This window comes from Anopheles darlingi, chromosome 3 (assembly GCF_943734745.1).
Source record: "Anopheles darlingi chromosome 3, idAnoDarlMG_H_01, whole genome shotgun sequence".
In the NCBI taxonomy this organism is placed as follows: domain Eukaryota; kingdom Metazoa; phylum Arthropoda; class Insecta; order Diptera; family Culicidae; genus Anopheles; species Anopheles darlingi.
The window spans coordinates 43,449,491-43,468,438 of NC_064875.1; the positions used below are offsets into that span (position 1 = coordinate 43,449,491).

The 18,948-nt window shown below is 48.8% G+C and overlaps 1 protein-coding gene across 2 annotated transcripts in view; it reads left to right on the top strand.

The window, feature by feature from the left end:
- Positions 1 to 3,442: 3,442 nt before the first annotated feature.
- LOC125957534 (uncharacterized) overlaps positions 3,443 to 18,948 on the top strand; it is a 30,003-nt gene continuing 14,497 nt past the window's right edge. Inside the window, exons 1-3 of one of the 2 annotated variants that reach the window (XM_049690309.1) lie at positions 3,443 to 3,578; positions 16,507 to 17,073; positions 17,341 to 17,482. In XM_049690309.1, coding sequence (XP_049546266.1) covers positions 16,867 to 17,073; positions 17,341 to 17,482 — 349 coding nt within the window. In that variant the 5' untranslated portion in view covers positions 3,443 to 3,578; positions 16,507 to 16,866. Of the gene's footprint in view, positions 3,579 to 16,405; positions 16,428 to 16,506; positions 17,074 to 17,340; positions 17,483 to 18,948 lie in introns of those variants that run through there. The other variant, XM_049690310.1, reaches the window with a different exon arrangement.

Here is an 18,948-nt window from a genome sequence, read left to right on the forward strand (position 1 = left end):
GTGGTGGTGGCAAACGCCTACCGTTTGCGGTTTAGAACAGGGGGGCTCGTCCCTACTTCGCTTTTCCGCGCGCCACGAGAACCCGAGAGAGAGAGTGCCTACTTGGTCGTGGCTGTCACTTGACTTTCGAAACAAATGAACACAAAATGAAGGCAATCCGCACTCGACGGTGCTCGGCGCTAGTAGGCGCTGCGCTCGTCCCGCTCGTCCTAGAACCTCCTCCTAGACAGCTGCCGGGTCCCGGGTGGTGTGGAAACGTCATCATCATCATCATCATCATCATGAGACACACGTACGCATGAGATGAGCTTCCGTTCCGAAGAAGCAGTTGGCTTTCTTCTTCGGAACGGCCGAACGGCACACCGCGCGCGCCTGTGTGTGTGTGTGTATTTGCTGTTCATTTAACCAGAAAGAGCCGCGAATGCCAACCGGAAGGATGTTAAGAGGACGAAGATGGGACGTGGACGAGTTAAGCGAAGAAGAAGGACTCCTCCTCTTGTGCGGTGCGCTTTCTTCGTCTTCTTCTTCTGCTTCCTTCACCCCGCCGGGGGGGTCATGTCCACTTACGCGCGGGCATGCGTTTTTCTTTGTGATTGAGCGCTTGAGTGCCATCCCTGTGCGCCATTCACAGACACACACGCACACGACCATGCCAGGCGCAGGCACAGGAGTACGTGCTCCGTGTTGTTTACGCTCCGTTACCACCCCGGCACTCTCTCACGTGACACCGAGTAGTAGTTCACCGTTCGGGTTCGGGTGGCCAACGCTCGCGCTCTCCCGGGTGCTCTCTCTCTCTCTCTCTCTTTCTCTCTCCGGACACGAACTGACGATGATTTTCGGTGCGCTTCTGGTGCTGGTACTCCTGCTGCTGCTGCTGCTGCTACTGGCCGCCGGCTGGCTCATCGTCGGTACTCGAGCGCTCGTCCTCGTCAGTGAAGCACGCGCGGGCTACTTGACCGGTTGTTTGTTGCAGAGCTACCACGCCACGAGCCGCGGAAGGTGTAACCGTGGCCCAACAAGGACTACAGCAATCGCATCGCGCTAGGCCACGCCGCCAACCACGCGAGCGCCAGGAGTAAGCCAGAGTTCGTCCGCTTTGTTCGTCCGTGAAGTCCGTGAACCAAAGCAGCAAGTGACCGAACGGGGGGCGGGCGCGCGCGCGCGAAACCCAAAATATCGGCACCGGGGACCTGGACACACACACACACGCACACGGTAAGCGATCCCCCGAATGAATCGCGGAGTAGAGTGTGTGTTGGGCCCCTTTGCCCGAGATCCGTGAGATCGAGAAACTTTAAAAAACTTCTCCTTTGACGTACTGGCGGTTGCTAAGCGTTGCCAGCGTGGCACACTCTGGCCGCCGGGGATTCTCTTGCTGTCCTTTGAGGAGGAGTGTTTTGAGGGGGGGATCAGTGAAGCAGGCAGTGTCCAGTGGCCAGGTTGCTTCGATTTTGGGGTTCACACGCACGCGATTGCTTTGTATTTTGGTGTTACAGTGTTGGTGTTTTGGTCCTAGAGCCCATAGCAGGCCACCGGTTCGGTATTCCACAAACAGGAAGTGACTATTTCCGTGTATCTGCGCCTTTGTGTGTGTGTGTGTGTGTGTGCTTCGGTGCAGTAGTGGTGGCTGGTAAATTCTAATGTACGGTAAATTAGAAAACGGAGAAAGTGAGGCCATCGGCGTATCGTGGTCGTGGTCGTCATCGGATGTGGTGTGGCAGAAAACCGCAACCTGAAGGGGTTGCAGCACCACCACAGGGGAGGGCAGGGGGGCGGGTACACCACGGATGAACGATCAAACGGGGAAAGGACCGGAATCTGGGACAACTGGGTGCAAACTGGGTGGGTGGGTGGGCGCGAACCGAGACGAGGAGTAAATCAATGAGCCAGCAGAGGCCGGGTCGGTGCGGAGAAACACACGACGACGACGAGTGACGAGTTAAAGAGGGGAAGAAGAAGAAGAAGCAGAAGGTGCGAGAGGCAAGAGGAAGAAAGTGTATGTGGACGACGACGACGACGACGACGACGACGTCGAGCGGACGACGAAAATATCTTCGGCATTGGCTAAAAATATCCCCTCAACGGTGGTGGTACTTCGACCGCGGACCACCGTACCATGGGTTCTTCCCCCCCACTCCTCTTCCCTTTCCCCAGCCCCAGACCGCAGACCACCGTACCATTCCGATCGTGGCAGGTTGCGATGGTGCGATGTTGGTGAAAAGTGAAAATCCCCGAACGACGACGACACTATCGCTCGGTGGCGACGGTGGCGGTAGTGGTGGTGGTTTTCACTTCCCTATCCCCACCATGTTCTCAAACACTACTCCCCCCCCTCCCTTGACCATTCGTGGTTCGCTCACTAGCTCGCTCGCTTGGTTGGTTGGTTGCGGTCGTTGCACGTTGACCAGGTTTAAAGTTTAGTAGGCGATGGAACCGCCACCGCCGATGGAGGCGCCTTCCTTTATGTTGCTGGATCACGCTGGCGCGGGGGGAAACTCCCATTGGGAGTTTCGGGGTTTTGGGGCGGTCGAAATGATTGGAAAAAAGCTCGGTCCCAAAATGGGCGCCGATATTCAATTACTGATAAGTGATAACGTGCCAGCAGCCAACCCAATATGCCAAACTGCGTGCATTTGGATGTGTTTGTGTGTGTGTGTGAGTGTGTGTGAGTATGTGTTTATAGGGCCGGTCGATGTGTGCTGGTGTGACTGCTATCAGCTGTGCTATCAAACAGTAGCTACAACAGCAAAAAAATGGGACAAAACGAAAGCGACAACAGAGACAAGGACGAGCCCCCTTTGCAAGCCCTATTCCTGGAACCAGGTTTTTGTGACATAAACAGAGCGAGAGAGAGAGAGAGACAGAGAGCTTGGTGTGTTGCTAAAATAAAACCCAACACCGTCGTCGTCGTCGTCGTCGTCGACGTCTACCCCAGTAGGCTGGCTGGCTGGCTGGCTGCCTGACGACACCATCCAAATTGATATTAGCCCGGATACGGATATGATTGAATTTAGTCTTATTATTGAGCCTTCAGGCGGCCGTTTTCGAGGGCGTGAGCGCGCCCGCTCGCCGGCCTGAGATTAGATTCGTTCGTGGCGCTTTCGTTGTCGGTGTCGCCGTCGCAACACTTCCTATTTAAACAATTCACCCCCCTCCCCCGGGGGGAGGATTTCTTGATTTGCATGGAATCGTCCTCCTTTTGGATACCCGTTTTTTCATTCTCTCACTCCTCAATTCACGCAATTCTCCTTTTGCTCCAGGATATTAAACAGGTTAAAGGTGTTGGGCCCGCTACGATTCCGACAACAAAAAGCCTCTGTTGTTGCTGGTGTTGTGACCGACGAGATAACGTACCAGACGGCCAGGGAAGAATAGTGCAGCCAAGGGTTTTTTTTTGTTCTATTGAAAGTGAGCGCCGTGTGCCAAGTGAGTTTTCCCTTAGTGAGTGCACAGTAGGCTGCAGTCGTGAGGTGAGGTTTGTCGCCTCCACCTGGACCATCGACAATAAATGGAACAATAAGCCACGTCGCGTAGATCGTGGTCGAGAAGACGAAAGCAAGCAGGCGACGAGCGAGCAGGTAAGCGAACGAACGAACGCGCGCGCCAGAATCTAACTCCCTGTGTCTACTATGCTGGCATTTATCAGGGGAAAAGCGATTCACAATACACACACACACGTCACACACATCACACATCGTTAGGGCTAAGTCAACTCGCGGTACACGTCACGCGGTCTCGGTTTTTGGGGGGTTTCTTGGCACAACAACAACAGGTTCCAACACCGTGACGGCAAAGGGGAGCATACCTGCAGACGGAGGTGCGGCGCTGGGAATTGAAGCATTAAACAATGTGTGTTTCAGAGAGAGAGCGAGCGAGAGAGCAGGCGAAAGGCGACTGAGAGGGAGAGAAGGTGAGGGGTAACGTGAACTCATTAAAATTCAAATTGGTGTAGAAAGTTAAATTGAGTGGTTGGTGGCCGCCGGTTATTCACATCCCAGAGTCCTCTTCCCAACATAACCACCACCACCAACCCGAGCCGAGCATCCGAGCTTGACTTTGACATTTTGATTGGCGTGAAAAGGATCTTGTTAACGCGGTGAAAGGAGGAGAAGAGGGAATGCGGCGGGGTGTAGATTAATTAAAAAACAAAAAGCTGGCAATCTGGGCGCTAACACTACTGCTGTACTACCCAATAGGGTGCGAGCGTATTTGTTTAATGAATTTGTAAGATCTGCCGAGAACAAGGAGTAAATGCTTTGTTTGCGGTTTCCAGGGAAAGGGCGAAGGGAGTTTGCAGGGTTTATTAATTCACTTGAACACTTAATGGCCACATTTTAGTTGCAGTTGCTACTGTCCTACTGTACCACCAGTGTCTTGGTTAAAAAAAAGGGAACTTCTGAACGAGTGCCCTGTCCGGCGAAAGGCGAAAGAATCCGACAACAGGAACAGGAACAGAAGAAGAAGCAACATAAATAATGCATATACCATACTTGTCTTGGTCCCGCTAGCTGGGTTCTGGTGGCTTGCCAAAAGTGAATTTCGCTCTAAAGGACAGAAGAAGATCCCTTTAAGCCTGCACCGGCAAATCTAGGATAATGATGGCTCAAACCGGAGCACCGAGATTAACCCGAGAGAAACCTCGACTCGACTCGACTCGACTCGGTTTTTCCGCATCCGTCCATATCCACGCAGCACTGGTGGTGGATCGCAGCAGGAACCAATTAATTTGAAACCATCCGCAGGCTGCTACGATGCTACCAACAGGAGCGACGCTGCCATCTTGGACCTCGGAGCGATGGACCTGTTGTTGTCGTTGTGAACCTGTGTAGGGTTCGGGGCGCAGCTGCTGCTGCTACCCCAACTCTGAAGGCACAGGAATAACAAGACAATAGTGGACCCTATTAATGCTGCTGCTGCAGATGATTATGATGATGATGCTGATGATGATGGTTAGGGGATGAGATTGATGTTGATGGGAATTATGGATAGGGAAATACGGACGGAAGCTTGCGAATCGATATCTGAAACCTGTTGGAACAACGTGCACCCCCCCGGTATCATCTACCAGCAGCATCCATTTCCGGTGCTAGGGGGGAGCTCAATCATAATTGAAAGGTCGTTAAGGTCGTTCTGCGTAGTAGCGCGAGGACATTGGTTCCGGGGCTGCTCATCGATGGTCACCCCTCGATTAAAGATGAACTGAAACTGTTTATACATAAGCCACCGGTAATTAACCCCTGGGCCGGAGGGGCGGGAGGGTGGTGTCTTTGGGCAGAAATCGATTTCAAGAGATGGCCATGGCCAGCATGCTGCATCAGAAGCAGCAGCAGCAGTATTGGATACATTTGTCAGCTGCCCGTTTCCCGGAGCACATTACATTGCAAACCTTGTTCCTCGCTTTATTTGCTTAGCTGCTGCTGCTGCTGCTGGATGGACACAAGGAAGGAATCTTTGGATCTTGGCGGAACAAATATTTATCCATTCCCGAAGATTCGTGTTGTGTGTGTGTGTGTGTGTTGTGCCCTGGTTGGCCGTTTGCCACACCCGGGGCCCGTTTTTACCGTGATGTTTAAGTGCAAAGCAAACAAACGGCGCACACGGGAGGGGGGACCGAGGACCGAGGACCAAACCACAAATGTGAAACGGATATTTAAAGATGAAGTCATTAGCCACCAACGGGGCCAACAGCTGCACAGAGAGAGAGAGAGAGAGAGAGAGAGAGAGAGAGTTGCCTTTGATAACGCGATACAAGTTGATGCACGATCATCGATCGCGATCGGATGCGCCACGATCATGTAGTCAGCGTACCGACGCTGATGACGCAATCAAAGCCACGATGATCACGAAATCACGAGCCGCGTCTCGATAAAAATCATTTCACACCCGCGAGACGCGCACAGTGAAACATAAATAAAATAAAGTTTTTTTCTCTCTCTGCCGGTTCGAGGAGGATGATATTTTGAGCACGCATTTTCGGCAGCCGCTTGGCCAGTTGCAAAGACAAGGGCAATTGCTCAACAACAACCCAGAGGGGATTTCATTTCAACAGATCATTCGCGCGCGCAGTGGGAACGTAAACCACAACGGAACGGCCGTATCTTCCGATCCGTTGCCACCAACATAAAAGCATACGTTTTTTTATGCTTCAAGATGGGAGGAGGGATGGAGTCGCTTTTAATGCTTCGATTGGAAGAACATTCGAAGGATAATAATGCGCGCGAAACTCCCATTTTTCCCATCGGTTTTGCTGAGTTTTCTGTTGCCCTCATGATGCTGTACCACGATCATCATCGCCATGATGATGATGATGATGATGATGTGGATTTAAGTGTGTGAATCGTGACTGTGTTGACAGCTGCAAGTTTGCAAAGGTATGGGCGGGGTGGAAACGACGTACGAGGATGAATTCGATCAGTGTTCCGAGCCAGCGGTGTCGGTTGTTCGGTTCAAAAACATAATGCTATTTATAAGATTGGCATAAACACATTATCATACATGATCGCGTGTGAGCGGGTTTTTATTCGCTGGTCCACTGGGCTGTGGCATGGGGGACTGGACTGTAAATGGCGTTTTTCCTCCCTTTTTTTGCGCCCCAGAAACGAGTTTGGCGAGAGGGCGAGACAACACTTTAACAGCACGGTTGTCGATTGAATAGGCAATCGGCATTAGCCATTAGGTGGTGGCTAAACACGGGGAAAACCACGCCATTTCCATGTCACCGTTTCGGTTGCCTTTTTTTTTGTTAGCACTCGTTCTATACAGGGTAGCAACGTGAAAGTGAAACACTTAAATTTTGTCATAAAATGGACACTATGTGATTTTTCACGTATTTCTAATTTTTAACACAATGTCCTATCGCTATAGTTTCAATTTGATTGATTCATTTCAATTCTTTCTCATTTGTTTTTGATTACAGCTCCTAACCGCTTTCCAAAACTTTTGCCAGCCGCACGGACATATTCCTTCGGCATTTTGTATCAAATTTTTACAAATTGTTTTTTTAACGTATGAAAGTCATATTTTTTCTGTCAACCAGCTTCCCTAGCAAGTATTCCCATACTAAGAAATCAAGTGGGTTTAAATCTGAAGACGATACGGGCCATTCCGACAAGCTTACAAAACATGGCAAATTTTGCGCTCACCATGTCTGAACAGTCAATGCCTTATACGCAGGTGTTGAAGCCTGTTGGAAACAAAAATCTATTTTTCCTTATATTTTCTACGTACAAGGAATCAAATGGAGCTTGAGAACGAACTCCAAATAATATTTTTCGTGGATTAATACGACTTTATCAATAAATAACAGTGGGAATTTTCTTTCTTTTAATGTGACGCTCCATACCATCACATATGAGCCATTTTGATATCGCTCCGCACCATTTTTATCGGCTGGAATACCGCGAAAAGATACACTATGCACGCAATCATTTTGCTTGTTAAAAGTTGGCTCCAAAGTCTTTTGTTGCCGTCTGAAAAACATATGTTGTGAGCAGCGTGCGTCTTTAGCAGCATCCGAGATCTAGCAAACTTGTCGGCGACGTTTTTGAGACACAACCATCGAATCCTCTGCTTCTCGAAAGGATTATATCTAAGGTATTTTTTATTATGTTTTGCATGCAGGTGTGACTCATTTTCATGCCATGCGCCATTTTTATTTCCGATCGTTCCGGGTTTCATCGTATACGATCCATCACCGCATTAATTGTTGTTAGAGTTCGTACAGTCCCTTTTTTCCCCGGTTTCTATTTGAGGACATCCATATCACTATATTTGAATCGTTTGATGGTTCTGTACGCGCATAATCTGCTCAAATTCAGATGTGGCAGCTTTCCTCTTTTTTGAATGTTGGCGAGGTTTTGAAGATACAACATACTGATTTATTCTCAACAAGAATCCATTACAAGTTTTAGGTCAACAACACTCAAACCCAGCAGTAGAAATACTGCTTTTTCAATATTCTATAGCTGTCCGAATTAGTACAGGGGGCCCTGGAATAGGTGTGTAACTTTCACGTTGCCACCTTGTACTTCGCTTTTTTGCGTTACTTCAAATGTTTGTCGATCGTTTTGGTGAAATTTTCTCTTTTAACTCGCGATCCCATTTTATACCATGACCTTTTTTGGTATCGTTATTAACTATTGTAGCGTAAGAAGTGTTCCATGATTGTATGTTTAAAATGGCGATTCGATGTCGAATAACTTTCTTCTCAATTTGAAAATGTATTTTTTTGTATTTTAGCAACATTTCCAATAGCAAACATACCGCTTACTCGTTTTAATGTATGTTTAAAAAAAAACGTTTCTAACAGCACTCAGCATTTCCATCAAAATGGCTACGTCAATAAGCAAAGTGGTCGTGTAGGGTCCTTAGACCTTGTTAAAGTCCTTCACGAATCTCCATTAAATCCAGTTAAATTTACTGTTCGTCGCGACTACGCCGCTGGTGACAACATTATTGCTTTCGAAATGCAGGAAGGAATGCTACCAATTACGGTGAATATGGGCAAACGCTATCAGGCCAATGCCGAGTGTCTTTTTATTTCCAAAAATTAATCAGCTAAACACGCTTTCGTGCCAGCAGGACGGCGCCGGCAGCGGTGCCAGCAATCGATTTATTGCAACATAAAGTTAATGACAAACTCCGGAGCCGGAAGTCGTGGTCGTTGCGGTCCTCGGTCATGCGTTTTAATGCCCCTCACGATTGGCTTTTCTTGGGGTCGTATTAAGTCGTTAGTTGCTGCTGCTCTTGAATGGAAGCATTTGGAAGCTAAACGCTCCAGGCCATTATTGGGGTCGTGCAAATGGATTCGTTGGAAATGGGGGTCAACGATGGGACCGACTGGTGATTGGCGACGAGTCGAAGTGGCTCGTTGCTGAGGCGATAATGTACCGGAAATTATTCTACAAATTAAATGCCATCGAAGTATTTACTACATTATTAAACCCAAATCGATGAAGCTATTTTTTCTACCCTTTAAAGAATCTTAAAGTTCGCAAGCTCTTCGAAAAATATTATGAGTCTAATTGAATTGCAATGCTGTTTGATATGATCGTTAAAGCTATCGTTAACAAACAATAACATCATGCTTAAAACGGCACATTTGGTATTCATGTTGCCGTTGATGGTTAGCCGATCTTTCCCGATTAATTCAGAAGGTTTTTGGGGATTCTTTTATCGTCCCTTTTCAATTCAATTCAATTCCTTTCGGTTTCAGCTTCTGAGCCACTTGTACTTGGGGAAAGTGGTGCCTTCAGAAAGCTGCATAAGCTGCTGAGTAGTAAGTGAGCCACGTTTTTCTTGTTTCTTTTCCCCCAATTCAATTCAGAGAGATTTACAATTTATTGTTTTCGTTCGATATGCTGCGAGCGAATTAATTTCTCAATCCTTAAGAATTTTCCCTTTAACGGATCCTTGTAGAGCATCTCAATTTAGCTAGTTCTAGTTAGTTAAAATAATTGGGGCAGTTTTGTCATAGAAAAAGAAACGATATCAATATCCCTCGAACCGGAAATAGCCACTAAAGTCAGTTTTATTACACCAAAACAATCGAATTAATTCAAACGTCATCGAAAGAATGCTGTTACCCTGTTTGAAAGTCATGATTTATGCAGCCTTTTCCGAAACCAAATCGCCGCTCTTTAAGTTAAACGATGGCAAGATTGCTTGCTCACAAGCTCCAGTCTTTTCAATCTTTACCACTTCTTTAGCGAATGTGTCCGATCCTTGGTTCCACCTTGGACGGAAAACAATTCCTCGCTGTTCTCCCTGTTCTGTTTGCCGGCCACCACCGCAAAATGCATTTCCAATCCGGCGCTCAACGCACCGACACCGAGACGATAGCAAAATCACAAAAGCATTACGTGTGCAGGGCAAGAATTAGTCGGCGACGATGCCGGTCCATTCCTGGGCCAGTTTCCGCCGCATAACGAGTTGCGCTCTCGTGTTGGGTGTTGGGCACCCACCAGCTTCCCGTTTGCGTGCGGTATTATTTTATGATTTACGATTGCAGCTCTTTCTCTTTCACACGCGAAATGCGAAAGAGGGAAGCTGACAGATTCCTATTCTTCGTTGAACCAGAGTGGAATCTGTTTGCAATCTGTTGCCCCGGTATTTGCGATTGCACGGTGCACGTGCACGGAATCGGTAACAACTGCTGCTGCTGCTGCTACGCCCGGCGCCATTGCCGTATAAGTGGCCACGACACACGGCCAGCAGCACCAGAACCCGAAGCTACACCGAACGAATCCACCCGGTTTCGATCTATTTCGGGAACGTATTTGAGTCCCGGGGAACCGCGCAGGTAACGGGGATCGGATTGGAGCGCATCCCTTCGCCTTCGGAATCCATTACGACAACGGAACGGGGTTGGAAGGGGTGACCCCGTCACCGTGTCAGTGTGCTTGTGTGTGTGTGTACGATATCCTCCTTCCGTGCGCTCTATAATGGACCACCACAAGGATGAGACGAGAGTTTCCGGGGCGGGGGGCGGGAAGCTCATCAGGCGCTTATCGTTCCGGCCGGGCGGAACTCTTTTACTCTTTCAGGAAACCGCTCCTTTCGCGGCACTACCTCATCCTGACCAGAGACAGGCTGCAATTTACTGCGCGCATACGGAGTAATGCCATTTTCACCTCGTTCTCGTCGTCCTTGTCGTCCTTGTCTCGTCATCGGTTGAGGTCGTCGTCATCTGCAATCTATCTCGTCTGGTCGTCTGGTGGTCCCTGAGGCAGAACTGCGGTGCGGTGTGTATGCAGCACCCAGGCACCCAGGTGTACCGGTAGCACGAGCGAGGGTTGACCGGTAAAAGGTCGGTTATGGCCAAACGAAGGAAATTACAAATTAACGCCTCAGACCGCTCCGTGAGCGAGAGAGAGGGACCACTTGTGGAATGCGGGGCTGACGATGAGCACGAGCAGGCAGCAGCCCCTAAAAGAGGGCCCCTGGCCGCTGGTGGCCACTTGTGCAGTACATTGTTTTTCCCTGGCATCGTTTGCTGGCTACCAACGACCGGTGAGCCGCGTTCCAGCTTCGCTTTCATAGAGTGAACCGACCGGAGTGCAAAACAATTGCAAAAGGGACATGCGGCCCGAGGATGTCCTCGGGTAAATCGTTACAAGCAGTTCAGCTACAACTCTTATCGTTCAACCCACGTACGAATGTAACAGTGGCACCGGCAGTTGCTGATCGCCACATCACGCGTCTCCATCGTCACCTGTTTGCTCCGGTCCTGTCCTGCCCATGGTGTGTCCTGCTGCTGCTGCTGCTGCTGCTCTGTGAACACACGCCACAAGTTGTTACGCTGTTGGCGCGCACAGAGGTGCACAACCCATGGTGGTGCTACGTTCGCGTGTAATCGGGTTAAAACTTGTCAGCGGCAGCGGACGAACGAGCGACAGCGATGAAAGAAATGATGGCACCGAGCGACCGTACTTTCCCAGCAGGTGTGGCCACGGGAATGCCAGGGTGGCCACGCTTTCAAACTGTCACTGCATAATGCATGATACGACGACGACGACATCGTAGCGCATCAGCACCGCTCACGTGTGTGTCTGTGAGTTTATAGGGACAACAATGGTCACCACGGAGCGCCACATTGCCAGGACATGCAGCGTTTGCCGGGGCCGTGAACGTGATTGAAAGGCTTTTGAGGTCCACGGTACCCACCACCGGGTGTTCCCCGGGTGTTGTTTGCGATATAATGATTCGAACGGCACGGGATGACACCTGGGTCCCTTTTCGTACAAAATATGGCGTTTTGTGTTCGCGCGCGCGCGCGCGTGTGTACCCCAGGGCCAGGGGATTCAATTATGTGCCCATGGCCAAACTGAATTAAGCGAGCGCGCGAGCGACTCGCGCGAGCGGACATTGATTGAACGCATCATCATCGTCAGCATCCAGCAACAACAACAGCGCGACTCGCGACTCCGGAGGCACATTAATAATTAACAATTTCATTATACAAACACACGCACAGACCCTCGAGAGAGAGGTTTGCGGATCGGAAAATGGGTTTCAACTTGAAGTTGAAACCAACTTGAGGCGCTTTCCGATCGCCCGGCCGGGGGGAAGGAAAGCAATTGCAATTGTGTTAATTGGTTTTTCGCGGCAATTCGCGAGTTTTTGGGAAGGGACACTAGCACTTGATAATGCTGGTTACCATTCCCAGGCCCCCGTTTTTGGTTGGTGATCATTAATGGCGAAAAAAGGTCAAAACGGAGCTGCCGTTGAGCACTAATGAAGCCCTCTCGTCGTTTTCCCCCCGTTCTAAATAGCAGTTGGTGCGAGTGTGTGCATCTCAAATTTCTAGCCCCTACTCCAGTGCAGACCATGCGCAAAGCCGCGCGGGTAATCTGCGATCGCCGGCAACCGGCGACCGGCGACCGACGTTGGGCGGTTGGTTGGTTGCTGATGATTCACTTTGCAAATAAACGGCTTATGAAAGAACGGTGGCATAAGGGGTGGTCTGTAGGACCTGCAAAGGACACAGACCACTTACACACACACACATATAGACACAAAGCACATTAACAAGGGGGCCAATGCTAAGCAGAGAAAGAGAGTGAAAGAGAGAGATTGTTTGGGAGGGGTGGGGGGAATGGGGTTTATGAGCCCTTTTCATCGCCCGGGGAGGGTTTTTGTTCCAACATAGAGATTAGTCCGCTTTTTGTCGCTTATCGTTCGCCAGCGATCAACAACACTCGCTGGATTCTCGTTAAGGGTTTCCATCCCCCGGGAAGACAGAGAGAGAGAGAGAGAGAAGGGAAGGTCAGGGGGTAGGATCATGATGGCAGGGTGAAACCGGATTTATGGTTTTATGTTTTTACAACATAATCCTACCTTATCTCGGCCAGTACCACCAGCACACGGCAGACGCTATAGAGCGCGGCGAGCATTCGAGACGCGACGTGGTATTAAGCGAAGAAAATTACTTCTACTAAACGAGTGACATATTCTTTATGAATCCACACACCAAGACCACACGTGTATGCTTGTGACTTCCACGAGTTGGTCGCTATCATGTCGTAAGCGGGAAGCATTAGGTGCATACGTACTAGGTTCAAACAGCAACTAAGACTGATGTTTGGTATGCTTTTCCAGGAGGTAGTAATCGCGAGATGGTTCGCAAGATGTCTGCAGACGCTGCAAATTAGACGCCTTTTTCGTTGCTTATCGTAAACAGGATGGTTTCATACATCTTGGAGTCAACAAACGAAATCCTCGAATGTGTGATCCATGGGATGTCTGCTATGGATCCTTATGAACCGGATTTTTCACTCGCGTTGGCGCAAAACAGTGACACAACAAGATATGTATTTATAAAGAAACTCTTGTCATGGTTGGATTTCTTACATTCGATCATAATCTGGGAATCGCCTGACCTTAAACGTTCTCTAGCATGAAGGATCCTCATCAGAAGATGATGAAGACGATGTAGGATGAAGGGATGTGGTCCAGGTGTTGTCGAGGAGTTTCGTTCACAATATCGCTCTTTTACGCAATATTTCTATGTCTGAATGGCCCAAGCTGGACGGTAATTTAATTATAAAAATACAATTTTGATAAAATTATAAACAAATACTATGAAACACAACATCCTCAATTGCAAGTGCATCATCACGTTACTGAAAACGAATGTTGTTGGCGTTAACATTGACGGTTATGTTTAATACGTTCGCGTTTTAATAATATGGTTAACTGTAGATGATGTATACATAGAGTATCGATTAATTTCCGGCTTTGTGTTTGAATAATGCTCGACCGCGAACGGTTGAAGAAACTTTTGTACCGGCCTGTGATAAATAATTGTTTAATTGCAATTTAAAATTGCTTATCAAAATGCATGCACTTTTGACATTTTATGCAAAACCATCGCCATGAGCTACGTTATAAAGTTCAAGGAAAGCCGTTTTGTTCAAAGCAATGGGATATTAGGCAGAATTATTCTTTGAAACATTTGATGAACATTTGTGCTTCTGTATGTTCTAGGGCGGGATAGAGCGCTAAGCAACATTTATCACGCGAAAAGAATTCCTTTCTCCGGAAACCTTACTCTGTTTACTACAGTTGAGCAAAGCCTTAACCGATCAACTTAAAACACCGTTTGGAATCGTTCATCTACAGTTTTATGCTATGGAAAGACATACATGTAATTGATTTGTTGTAAAATCCTTTTGATGTTCACTTTTATTCGTCCAAAAAGCATGCTGTGAATGCACATTAGCCCCTGATTCCCTACTGATCTCTATAATAATCCGTTATAAACCTGCCTGACAACCGAAGGATGAACACTGCCTTTGCACTGGTTTGAACAAATGCTACCAATTGAAATAATCAAGAGAGATCCGAGGCTTAGCTGTAAGCAAATGGCATAAACATGCTGCATAACATGTTTTCAATGCTGAATCTTATTTTGACATCCAACATTTGCCATAAGAGCAATCATTTCCTTTGAGGCCTTAAGGCAATGTAGCAGAGTTTTAGTTACATTTTTAAATGAGTTGTTTGTGTATCCTTTACCCCTGTCGGTACTGTACATAAAACGTGTTGACACGATCCCTCCAAAGCGACGACAAGGATGCAAGTACCGCTCCCTAAAACCACAGGTTCGATGTAAGCGGTACTGGGTTTGTATTCGCCACCAACTTTTATTCTGTTGTTTGGTTTTTTTGTGAACTCTGTTACCGGATCCGGAAAGCGAACGAAACAAACGAAAAATGCTGCCTTCTACCGCACTGCGCATTAATCTCAACCTCAAGGGTACCTCCTCCGAAAGGTTCACCGTACAAATGAAGCCAAAGTTTTGGTTGTTAGTTTAAAAGTTGCCGCGCGCCCAATAAGTCTCGCGGTGGTCTACGTTAGCTCCTGGGGACCGCGGACTTACGGGCTTACGGACCCAGACACCGCACCGCACTCCAAGTCAACCTTCACCGCTTCCCCAAGGCGGACATTGGCTGTTGTAGTTGACCTTTTGCGTGTGCCGAAATGTGTTTCCAATTGTGCAAACCGACTGATCTCGCGGCTGCCTGTGTGTGTGTGTGTGTGTGTGTGTGCGGTTAACAAAGTCCTTTCGCAGGCCTATGCTCGCTTGGCACGCAACACTTCGGGGCGTCGTTTAGCTGCGAGCTGTTAAGACACACACACACGCTTTCTCGGGGCCGGAGACGGATGGATAGGAATCAAACAACGCATTCAATATTTATGACCTGCCCGACGCGACGTGAGTTTCGTTGTAGCTGCTTGTTGTTGTGTTGTGCGGTGTGTTTAACCACGAGGCAGGCATCACCGTTGAACAGAGAGCTTAATGGTGGGTTCGGACGGTAACAAATGGCATTCCTCGTACCAAGAACTCGTGCTCCCAGTGCTAGAGGTGGTGGTGGTGGTGGTGGTGTCTTGGAAAAGTCTCGTCGCCTCAAAGCCTACAGCACTTAGTGGGAGTGTTTTATGCTGCTCTGTGCTGCCAGGCGAAAAGTTGTTCGCTTCGCAGTACACCTCGTCTGCAAACGTCTGCAAACATCAACTGCAACAATTAATTGAATTCATATCCTGTAACGTCATGCACGCTCTCTCTCTCTCTCTCTCGCTCGTTTCTGTTCTTCAGTCTGCTGTACTTTGGGGACCTCACTTGGTATGTGTATGTGCGAAAAACATTAGCCGACAGGTGCCATGTGAAGTTCGGGGGAAATGGGGGCCAACCAACGCCAACAATGCCAACAAGCTACAACATTTCTGTGGAAGTCGAGTAAAATATTGAATTCTTCAAGTGTTCCAGCCACGCTCACGCTCACGTCTTTGAGGTTCATACGTTGGTCCTCTGATCGCTGACATTGTAGAGTAGCTGGAACACTGCCGGTAGCGAAAGAATTTTGTACAACTTCTCAGCCCCACAGCACAGCCTGCTTGGTGGACGATGGCTACACCGACGACCGGTGCACGCGCGCTCTCTCTCTCGCTCTCTCTAGCCCAGTGGAGGTTGCTTGGAAACGAAGCAAGTAGAAGGAGCTACTCGATGTTCAGTACTTCCTCTTGCGTTGAGGGAAGGATTGAGGTCGGAGAAGGATCTCGGCCTTGGTGGCATCGCAACTTTCAAGCTAATTGAATTTACGGAAGTTTGAAGCGCTGATTGGAAGAAGCGCGAACAAACGGCAATGGCCACTGCGCCAGTGCCAGTGCACGTGCTGGCGTGCAGTTCCGGTAAATCGCAGTTCAGAACAGCGTAGTCGTGATGTTTATTCATGAGTCACTTCTGGTCCTGTCCACACGTGGGTTGTGTTTCCGCACCGGTAGCTTGCAGTGTTGTTGTTCAAACTCAAACATAGTACACTGGGTCCTGTGTAGTGTTCGGTGCAATATGTAACACACAATAATGAGTGCAGGAGGCGTGACACTGAGAGATAGTAGGGGACACAAAACACCCGAGAGACATAATGGTGTGACAAACGAAACGGAATCCCCCTGCCCCGACCACCCCGACGATCGATTCATTTTCATCCCTTTTTCATTTTCCAGCGAATGCCGTTTCCTGAATGCAGCGTCCCAACGCTGCAATGCGATGCCCAACGCTGCTGACAGCAATAGGCACTAGAGGAAGAAGAAGTAGCATCAGTAGCACCATCAGGAGTAGTAGTAGCTGCAGCTGTAGAAGCGCCTGATCAGCCGTCTCGCACACGATCGCACATCGCAAGCAATAATAGTCTGTTTAAAAAAGCAATCTTGAAACCTGCAGAACACCAATCGTAGGGAGCTTAGGGAGCAAAAGGGAGGGAAGCAAAAAGCAGGAAAGGAAGGAAAGTAAGGACTGTGCACCACCACTGTAGCAGCAGCAGCGTAGAGCGTAGTACCCGAAGCGTGCAGCCATTAGCATCATCGATGACCATGGCGGATGAGTTGTGTTCATCGGCGCGACCGGCGTACAAGAAGCGAAGCTCCTCGATATCGGCGCCCGCCTGCGCTAGCCTCGAGACGATCATCAGTCCACCGTCGGAGGGCGATACGCCCGACAATGGTACACCGGGGTACCGGCGGCGGAAGCCGGCCACTCGGTCGCAGAGCGCACGCATCACAGGACCACGATCGGTAAGAACTGCTGCGCTGCGATGATCAAGTTTTTGTAGCGATTTTTTTTTATATGAGGAGGAGTTACAGATCTAGAATGTCTTTTGTTTGGATTTGAAGTCTAGTACAAGAAACGTCCCTTGTTTTGGTTATTCCATTTCTTAAGTCACTTCGAGAACATTCAAATCCCATTTCCATTCAAGGATCATGATCAAGTCCGAGGGATTCGATAGGTACACACGATCCCTCACGATCTAATGTCTACGCTTTTTCTCGTGGTCACCGTAGGTACGGCGTAAACCGCAACCACCGCCAGTAACGCTCCAGGACTCACGGGGACACTGTACGAGTGAACCACGACTGAACGACTCCGAGACACCGCCACCACAGAAGCGCCGTGGATCACAGAGACGCCCAATGCACAGTTCAGGTAGGTGGGCCCGCGGGGATGTTTAAAGGCGAACTAGTGCTACTAGTATTAAGGCCAAAGATGGCCTAGATGGCACACTAGCTTTGTACAACGATGAATGATTGCTTGGATTGCTTCTTCTGCTTCTTGCAGAGCGACGCCATCAGAATGTAAGGATTAAGCTAGGTATGGCTCCGGCCGGCGCGGCACAACAGCTGTCGTCGTAGCTCGCTCTCTTCTATCTCTCTCTGTCCCTTCTCTTCTCTTCTCCTTCCTGAATTCGATGTGTTGTATATTCCCCCCTTTGTACATACTAGAGTCGTACGGTACGGTGTTGATCTTCGGTGTCCTTCGACTCGACCATCTATCTATCTCGTATTTCGTGTGTCGTCGTAGTACTATACGTTCCTCTTCCTTCTTCTGCTCTCTTCACCTCTCTACCTCACGGCATTCCTTAGGAGAAATGTATCGCTTCCCGGCCCACCTGACACAAGGCGGCTTGGGTTTGCAAATTTCAACAAGTTTGGTCGTTGGACCCGTTTCGATGTCACCATTTGATGTTCCCTCCCCCACCTATCTGTGTGTGTGTGTGTTGATGTATTCATCCACTTTCTCCTTCTCCTCCTTCTGCCCTTTCTCTTCCATGCCTCGTCCAATGTAGTTGTTGTGTTATGTGCTCGCGTCAATCTCTCTCCTCCTTTTGCAACCATCGACCGGTCGGTTGCTCGTGATGATGACGCTCGGTGATGCTGCTGCTGCTGCTGCTGGTGCTGACGTAGTGCTGACGATGTGTGTGATGTCTGCCGGCACGTAATGGTCCCGAAATTTCCAATTTCAGCATGACATGTCAGCGGTTCAGTTTGGGTAGTGGGTAAGGATCGTTTTAATACGCCTCCCACCTTAGGGGTGGGTAGTGATGTGAGATGCCACAACAACACGTGGAGCAGGAGAAGGTAGGTCGCCTGTAATCGACTCGCCCTCGGAAATGGCCTCGTTTGGGATGCAAGCATACCAGTGGTTGTGTGCGTGTGTGTCTGTGGCACGCTTTCACTCGATGGCTTGTGTCGGTCGTGATGAAGGGGGGGAACTGCATCAAACGGAAGGCGTAATATTTCGTCAAAGTGTTTTCCCCATTTGCATTGGACGTAATCACACACAAATGATATCGGTCCTTGATGATGATGATATATTTGGAGTTTTTTTTCTTTCATTCTTTGCTTCTTTTCCTCTTTTTCCACTGTCACGTCGCTTTACATCATGCGGGCGAGGCGATTGATTGTTGTGCGTTGTTGATGAAGTCCATGGTGATGGTGCTTTGGATTGGAAAAGTTATGAAAAGCCAAAGCTCTGGAAGCAATTTGCATCGAGAGCTACAGCAGCTATCATACCGTGTTCCTGAGGTAGTGTGAGGTTTGGGTTGAGTGTCACCATTATCACAATAACTGACCACTACCGTCTATTCAAGTTCTGTGACACACTTCCGCTTA